The following is a 9,113-nucleotide window of genomic DNA, read 5'->3' on the forward strand; positions in this document are numbered from 1 at the left end:
GTTAATAACAATTTATTCATGATGTAGCAATTTAAAGGAACGCGCGGAATGTGAGTAGTTAATTAATTTAATTACTTATTTTATTTTTATATTGCTAGCATCATGATTAGGTTATTTTATATTTGATTTGACTAACGCTATTATTGTTAAATTGCTTCCAATATTAATGTTTATTCTATTTTTATTATTGATCACTATATTGCATGTTTAAAGGGAATATGTAATTGAAAATCACGCCTAATAAGATAATTTGGACAACTGGTTTTGGATCCTTTTTAATCTTGTTGTTTAATCAAGTGATCATAATACTATAGAATTATGTGTTGCATTAGTATTAAACCAATTTAGCTTAATAATAGGTTGGAGAAAATGGAATCTTTGTTTGTATGCCTTTGAGATCGCAGGAATCACTTTTCACTATAAGAATCGAGTAGAGGCCAATACGGGCGAATGTGACTCCATGACTCACTTCGTACCATGATCCCCGATCCTCCTTTCGTGGTTCCGAACCATATGGAGTTAGTAATCTCATGGATTATGAATGGGGTGTAACCTACACGGGTCAATCGTTGTTGCCTATCGTTGTCCCTTTATTCGTGGTTGCCTTAAATGATCCGTGAACGGTTTACAAGTTCCTTAAAAACTTGTTGGCGGCTCCATACTTTCCTCGTCCCTAATCGTATATGTCAATTCCCACTTCCTATGAGTGCCAAGCATATTCACCATATGCTTTAATGTAGGCGCACTTCGAGCGACGGCTACAGTCGGCCAGAAGAGTTACGGCCCTTGCCGTCCGGCAGTCACCAAGATATAGTGCTTGACCCCGATTAACCAGATCGGATGGTTAGTGTGGGCACTATAGCTTTGGGTGTGCCTGGGGATGAGTTAATTCGACTACTGAGAAAATTTAAGGATGTATTTGCATTTGACATTGGTGAGATACCAGGAATAAGCCCTGACCTGGCCTTGCATAAGCTGGCTGAAAACCCAGCCGTTAAGCCTGTCCGCCAGAAGAAAAGAAATCATGGAGAAGAGAGGAATCAGGCGGTCGCAGCTAAGGTAAAAAAGTTGTTGGACGCCGATTTCATTGGGTAATGTTATTACCCAGACTGGGTAGCTAATGAGTTCTCGTGAAGAAGTCGAATGGAACTTGGAGAATGTGTGTGGATTACACCGATCTGAACAAGGCATGCCCTAAGGATAACTTTCCCTTTCCCAAAATCGACCGCCTGGTTGATTCAACGGCCGGGCATGCCCTGATGAGTTTTATGGACGCATACTCCGGATTCCATCAAATTCCCTTATGGGAAAAAGATCAAGAGATAACAGCGTTCTTAACTGAGCAGGGGTTGTACTGTTACAAGGTTATGCCATTCGGCCTCAAGCATGCTCCAACTACCTTTCAACGACTAGTTAATACAGTCTTCACATATCAGCTCGGCCGGAATATGGAGGCGTTCATTGATGACATGATTGTCAAGTCAAAAGAGCCGGCCGACCACCTGAAGGATCTGCGAGAAACTTTTACCGAACTCAGGCGGCATAAGATGATGTTAAATCCAAAGAAATGTGTCTTTGGTGTTGAGTCCGGTAAATTTCTCGGATTTTTGATTGATCAGCGTGGAATTGAGGCCAACCCTGAAAAGATTCAAGCTGTCCTGGACATGAAGTTACCAAGGACGATTAAGGAAGTACAAAGATTGACCTGCTGTTTAGCAGCACGTGGTAGATTTCTGTCAAGATCAGGGGATAAGTGCCGTTATTTCTTTTAAACCATCAAGAAGAAAGCCATGTTTGAGTGGACAGAAGAGGCCGAGGAAGCATTCGTACAGCTAAAAAGCCACCTTCATACATTGCCTAGGCTCGTCAGTCCACTCAAGAATGAGAAGCTATTTATCTACCTCGCCATCTCTTAACACTCTCTAAGTGTCGTCCTGCTTGCTGAACGAGACAGCCACCAGATCCCAGTCTATTTTATCAGCCATGTACTTCACAACGCCGAGCTGAGGTACCCCCCTATTGAAAAATTTGGCTTGGCATTGTACATGGCATCGAAAAAGTTGCGGCCGTACTTCTTAGCACACTCAATTCTGGTCTACACAGGCCAACCTCTAAAGAAGCCATATACAACTTTAGAGGCAAGTGGTCGTATGCTCAAGTGGGCCTTGGAAATGAGAGGCTTTGACATTGCGTTTGAGCCAAGAAAAGCAATCAAGGGACAAGCCTTTGCTGATTTTTTAGCTGAGATGACTCGGCCTGATCTTCAGCCGGCAGAAGTCCAAGTCTGGAAGGTGTTCGTGGACGGTAATGCAACAGCTACCAAGTGTGGTGCAGGTGTCATATGTCAGTCTCCCGAGGGAGATAAGTTTGAGTATGCTCTGAGATTTCAGTTTCAAGCCTCTAATAATGAGGCCGAGTATGAAGCCCTCCTGGCCGGCCTTAGAATGTGTAAGGTGGCAGGAGCAACAAAAGTGGATGTAAGCTCGGACTCCCTACTTGTAGTCGGCCAGGTGAACGGAGACTTCGAGGCAAGGGAGCCGGCTATGATGAAATACCTGAAGATTGTCAAGGAGGAGGCTAAGGGCCTATATTATTTTACTCTGCAACAAGTTCCTCGTTCGTCTAATCATCAGGCAGACGCCCTCTCTAAATTAGCATCCTCAGCATCATGTGATACCCCCAGGTCAGTATTTTGGGAGGTAAAGGAAAGAAGGAGTATTGATGTCGAGCCGGTACATATCATTGATAGAAGCTCCACTTGGATGGACGGGATCATTTCTTATCTAAAGGATGGATTACTTCCGGCCGATCCTAAAGAGAGCTGGCTGATGAAGAAGAGAGCGGCCTGGTTCGAAATGAAGCAGGGGGAGTTGTTTAAAAAGGCATTTGTGAAGCTGTACCTGAAGTGTATTACTCTTGAGAAAGGGCATGATGTCCTGGACGACCTTCACCAGGAGCAGTGCGGCTCTCATATTGGAGGACAAGCCTTGGCTGAAAAGGCTGCCCATCTGGGCTACTACTGGCCGAGCTTAAAGTCGGACGCCATGAAAATGGTGAAAAAATGTGACAAGTGCCAGAGTTTTTCAACCTTGATCCATCGCCCTGCTAATAGTTTGTCGGCCATAAGTAGTCCGCTCCCCTTTGCCAAATGGGGGATGGATATCTTAGGACCGTACACGCCAGCATCTGGTCAAAGGCGTTATGTGTTTGTAGCAGTAGACTACTTCACAAAGTGGGTGGAGGCCGAGGCTATACGGGGCATCAAGTGGACGGACGCTTTAGCCTTCATATGGAAGAGTATCATTACATGTTTTGGCGTTCCTCAGTCCATGGTTTTCGACAATGGGCCCCAGTTTGAAACGCCTCAACTTAAGGAGTGGTTGGAAGACCAGGGCATAGCTCATTGCTTTGCTTCAGTTGGCTGACCACAAGCCAACGGCCATGTAGAGGCGTACAACAAGTTGATCTCCAATGGTATCAAGCGCAAGCTTAAAAAGGCAGGCGGCCTATGGGCTAATGAGTTGGTCAATGTATTGTGGTCCATCCGAACAACAGCAAAGAGCTCCACAGGGGAAACCCCATTCTTTTTGGTGTACGGCGCTAAGGTTGTTCTCCCTATTGAGATGTATGAGCCCACTCTTAGAGTGATGCTATATGATGAAGCGACCAATTGGGAAGCCATGAAGACTGCCCTAGACTTCCTTCCAGAAGCTAGAAGGAATGCGGCGCTCCGACATGAGATTTATCGCCTAAGGATGACAAGGGCATACAATCGCCGAGTGTCAAAGTGTCCGCTAAAAATGGGAGATCTGATCCTAAGGAAAATGGAGGTTGTGGGTCGAGCAAATGAAGATGGAAAGCTGACCCCAAACTGGGAAGGGCCGTATCGAATCAGTGAAGAAGTCTGAGATGGTACCTACCATCTTGAAGCCATGAACGGCCATCAGATTCTGCGTACATGGAACACTGACAACTTGAAGAAATATTATGTTTGAGTTTTTTTAGTACTTAGCCAAAAGCTGTATGTACAGCTAGGTCTGTTGACCGAGCAATGTAAGTCGTACGGCCACAACAGTGTAATTTTGACAAATTAATGAAAAGTCAAATATTTTATATTATTTTCCATTCTACTTATGCTTATTTACACTTTCATATTCTACACAGAAACGCCACGTGCAACTTGTAACTAGGTTGCTTGCAACACAGCAACCCGGTCGTAAAAAAATATATAAAAAAAAAATGAGTGACCTGACCTTAAGTAACATGTATACGTCCGTTCCTCACTTAGACGGACGGAAAAGGTAAGGTATCCTATGAAACCCCTCTAATGGGGCAAGGACATACCTAGGCATTCTGGCCCAGCCAAACTTAAAAATTTTAAGTTTAGATAATAATTGAAATTTTTTTAGTATGTCCGAGCGATAGTTTCAACGGACAGCTCGCATAAAGCCAATCAAACGGCCAAATAATATGTTGATTCGGCGTGTCACCTAGTCCAAGGGAAATCATTACTATGATTTGATTAACTTACTAGTAGTCATACCCCCCAAGGTATAAACTCTACCAAGTCAATCAAACCATTCAAAATATGGACTAGGCGAACGCCGAATAAAGGGGCATATCCCCCCGAAAACGCAAAAACGTGAAAAAAAGTACGCGTACGAAAATGCAAAAACAGAAAATTTGCTAAGTATGAAATAAATAGAAAGGAGAACTTGAATTAATAAAAGACCGCTCAAAGGGCGGCAAAATATCATACAAGAAACCGCTCAAAAAGGTGGCAAATAAAGAAATTAAAAATTGACAAAAAGGGGGCAGAACAAAGAGCTGAAATCAAGCGGTGGCTGGGGCAGAAGCTAGATCCTGGCTTGGGACGGGCTCTTGAGGAGCGGCGAGGGACGTGTCCTCAGCAGGCGCCTCCTTACTTTCCACTTCGCCGTCATTGTCGGCCGCCACTTCTTCATTTTCCTCATCCTCTAAGGTTGTTAGTGTGACGTCCAGCTCAGAAAAAGGTTGTCCGGCCTTCTTAGCCTCTTCCTTGAGGCAGACGAAGATGAGGCATTTAGTGAAGCGCTCTTGATAAAAGGTCGCCTCGCCCTCGTCCACCATGAGATCGAACGCCTCGAAGAAGTGGCACTTCAACCTATCCTCAGCATTCTGTTCAATGCGGACGACCCCGTCTGCGCTAGGGGCCCGAGGTGTCTTCAGCTGTAGAGTTAAGTCCTCAACGGAATTCTTTAAAGTTTCCACCTCGGCCTTAAGAGCGTCCGCCTCTTCCAGGGCCTCCTTCAAATGTTTTTAGGCTAAGGCCACCTCACTTTTGAGCTTTTCAGAGGCCTCGAACCCTTTTTTTCCAGCGCCGGCCGTCTAGGAGAGCTTGATCCCTTTCCTGCCTCATGGTGTCCCTGGCCAAGGTCTCTTGTTCGAGGGCCTTACCCATCTTCACCAGATCTTCCGCTTGCCGCGTTGCCTTGTCGGACAGCGCGTTGATCTGGGTCTCAAAATATCAGCGCTGGACTGCCGTCTCCCTAGTAATAGCATCTTGGGCCTTCTGGACCTTGTCCCAGGCACGCTTCAGCTTTTCGTTTTCTTTGTCCTTCCATTCAAGGAAGGCGGTCAGCCGCAAGAAAAGCTGCGCACAAGAGAAAATGGGTTAGTGGATCAGAAAACGAAAAAATTGGCTAAGTATGAGGAAGCCCTCATGAATTCCCCGCAGCTTATCTCGCTGCTCAGCAGGGACGGCCCGGGCTATGGCTTCCCGCATGGCCTTCCTGTCCGCCCCAGTAAGGGACTAGCTAGGCAGCTTCATTTTCAGCTCCTCCGTAATATCTACACGCGGGCGCAAAGAGTTTAACTTAAGCTCAATCGAGCTAAAAAAAAAAAAACAAAGTTACTCGAACTAACCGTGGAGAAGCTCGGGGCGTTGAGGGGATTGAAGGTGAATGATGGAGGCGGCGTATGCTCGTCACTCTCCTCACCCGTACGACCAAGCTGGTTGCCAGCCGACTGAAAGGCTTCAAGCCAATCAGATTCTCGGACTCTTTGTACGGGCGGAGTCACTTCTGACCCGGTCGGTTTTGCCGGGGTCGACTTACCCCTACTATCCGATCTCTCGGACTTATCATGAACCGGCGTGAGGGCCGGATCCATGGACTTGGAGGCCCCGCTATCACCCAGCCAGGGTTGTTCTCCTTTGGACTGCTTGGAAACAGTCCGCGGCGTAGTCTTTGCCGCAGAAGAGGAAGTGGTCTTAGAGGCGACCGTCTTCCTTTGCTTGGACGCCTTCCCGTCCTTGTCTGTCTTGGAAGCAGGGGACGACTGCTTTCGCTTGGACCTTGGGGTCGGAGTTGACAGCTGAAGAGAAGCGAAAGTTAGCGAAAAATGAGCAAGATAATACATTAATGTCCGTGTTTAGCCAGGAAGGAGATCCCTTCCATCATGCCAACACGGACGCAGGGATACGTCCGTGAGAACCCGGAAAGGAGGACCTTCCCAGCATCCCAGCACGTACGAAAAGAAGAAACGGAGGTGGAAAGAATGTACTTACCTCTTTAGATTGCTCGTACAGCTTCCGACGAGCCTTGTAGCGAGCCAAGTCAATTTCATACATATTCACCTCCCCTTTCTGTTCTGAGTCCAGCATCTTGTACGCCTCAGCTGTAAAAGAAAAAGAAGAATTGTTAGAAAATTTTTCAACTTTAAATAAACAATGTATGTGCAAAAAATATATGTCCATGCGTCCACCTTGGGGCAAGTTCTTGTATAGGCCGTAGGCTGACTTGAACGTGGGATCCCGAAGCCAACTGGATAAAGGGACCCAGTTACTCGGAACGTGCTTAGTTTTGACGTTCCTCTTCACCCTCTTGACTTTGAAGTATTCAAGCTGATGCTCTTGGCTGGGGTGGACGGGTGGCTTAACAGGCTTGAGGTCCCCGCGTCCAAGCTGAATTGGGTCAACATTAAACCGATGCATCCGCAAGTTAAATTCAACATCTTTGGTCTTGATGCGGTAGAATCGGTGCTTCCAGTCACGCCATTTGGAGACGCGGTCAACCACCACCATGTAGTCCCTGTTGGAACTCGGAATGAGCCAGCCATAAGTGTCTGCGTCCAGTTTGGTTAGTGAGTGCATCTCACAGAAGACTGCAAAGTCCAGCTTGAAGCCTTTGTAGATGCACGTCACTATATACCAAAAAATGTTCAACCAGCTGTTCGGCATCGGCTAGAATAGAGCGATGTCATATTCGTCCAAAATGATGCGGACAAAGGGGTGGAGAGGGAAGCACAGTCCAACGTCTAAGGCCGCCCTATAAACGCTGAAAGACCTTTGACGCGACCTCTCTTCCTCCCAAGCAGCCAAAGCACGTGACTTCCTTGGAGGCTGAATCTCAAATCCTTCCCCAAGGTGGAGGAATGCCTTGTATGTCTCAAACTTGTAATTTAGGTAGCTCAAGGCCGTGCTACCCACCGTACAGGCGAACGGATCTTTAAAGTTGTCAACATTGGCAACGTCCTCGGCCGCAACCTCTCCCTCGGCCGTCGCTTCGCCCTCGGCGGCTTTCTCGACCTCTTCCTCTTCCTCTTGTTGAGGAGCATTCCCAAACTCAGAAGATAACACTCTATCTAGATCTGCTGCCTCTGCTGAGCTGCGGCCCCTAGAGCTACGGCCGCCCCTGGATGAGGGAATTTCTTCAAGAATAGGGGCCTTTTGCCTTTGTCTTTGGCATCGGTTGCCTGACTCCCTGTAGGAGGAAAACTGCGAGGAGGCAGGTCGGGCGGTTCATTAATTGAGATCCCAGTCCTTGGCCTGTCCGACCTGCCATATCAGAAAAAGAGTTAAGAAGGAGTTGGGACGGACGGATCAGCGTCCTCCCGGGAAGAAGAAGGAGGTCCTTCACAAAGTAGCAACTCGGCCCCATCCATGACCGAGTTGGCATATTGGGGGAACATGAATCCCGGAGTTCGCCCGAATGTTCCCCCCGCGGCAGAAGCGCCCTGAGTTCTTTGGTGCTCCTCAACGGAAGAAGTTACTTCCACGGATGAGCAGTGAGTGCCCGTGGAAGTGGTCGTAGAAGTGGTGGAAGGAGTTTCTAAGTTAGTGTTGTTAGGATCATAAGGAGGCCTAAGGTGCACCAGACTACCGTCTGGATGTCTGGCCGCATGACGATCATGCGTCTGCATCGTTCTTGCCATGTTCGTCTGCAGGGACAGAGAAGAATAGGTGGAAGTGAGTTGGTACGCACTAGAAATGGACCCACTCCATGAAGGAGACAACTCGTCTCCGTCCACTCTAGACTCCTCATACACAGGCGAACGGGCGGCCTCATGAGGAGAAACGGACAAAGCCGAGTGTTGAGCCAGATTCAAAAAATAAAAAGAAATAAAAATGCAAGTAAAGGGAAAGAAAACAAGCGGCCTACCTCTGTACGTGTAGAAAACTTGAAGTCTTGTAGGTTGACCGGAAAACTCAAAAATGTGCCCGGAAAATGCAAAGGTACGGCGGAGGTCTCGAAGATTCAAGGAGGAAAGGCACTTTCTCTCTCTAAAAGCTCTAACTTCTCTCTAGAATTCTCAAGAATGTAAAGTGCCAAAATGAGGTCAAACCCCTTATATTTATAGGAAAAATTTATGGGGGTAGGATGGTAAATTCACCTTTACCGCCTAAAAAAGTTGAACGGTTATAATTTGAAAATTTAACCTAGAATTCGAAGGGGCGAAAGACAACGCCGATAGAATAGGTGGAAAAGAAGACGACCTAATAACGGCACGTCAAAAAATAAACAGATAAGAAGACGGAGCTAAAGCTCCCCCCGCAAGGGCTAGACGACCGATTTTCCCAAAAGCGAGACGACTTATTGTTGTCCGCGTCCTCCGCAAAGATGGGCGTTCGATTGAAATCTTCAGGCGGACATAAGGCGCCTGTCAAAACCCTAATGTACCCGAGCGCGCCAAGGCTAGTGAAGGTCAGAGGAAGCGGCCAGTATGCATACGAGCCACCCCTCTGAGGGGTAAATGTTGAGGGTAAAAATACCCTGCACACGTGGACCAGTCCCATGGCAACACGTGTCCCAGTTAGAGGGTGACACGTGTCATTATGGGAAGATGCCACGCAT

General features: G+C 47.1%; 1 protein-coding gene across 1 annotated transcript; it reads left to right on the forward strand.

Annotated features, from left to right (window-relative positions):
* The first annotated feature begins 2,045 nt into the window (after window positions 1-2,045).
* LOC110720188 lies at window positions 2,046-3,425 on the forward strand. Its single transcript, XM_021899198.1, has one exon. The coding sequence runs from the start codon at window positions 2,046-2,048 to the stop codon at window positions 3,423-3,425; it is 1,380 nt and encodes a 459-aa protein (XP_021754890.1).
* Window positions 3,426-9,113: the final 5,688 nt, after the last annotated feature.

Source organism: Chenopodium quinoa, unplaced genomic scaffold (assembly GCF_001683475.1).
Source record: "Chenopodium quinoa cultivar QQ74 unplaced genomic scaffold, ASM168347v1, whole genome shotgun sequence".
Taxonomy (NCBI): Eukaryota; Viridiplantae; Streptophyta; class Magnoliopsida; order Caryophyllales; family Amaranthaceae; genus Chenopodium; species Chenopodium quinoa.

Excerpts from the sequence above, each read along its gene's own strand:
- LOC110720188 (XM_021899198.1), top strand. The coding sequence starts at position 2,046 with ATGGCATCGAAAAAGTTGCGGCCGTACTTCTTAGCACACTCAATTCTG.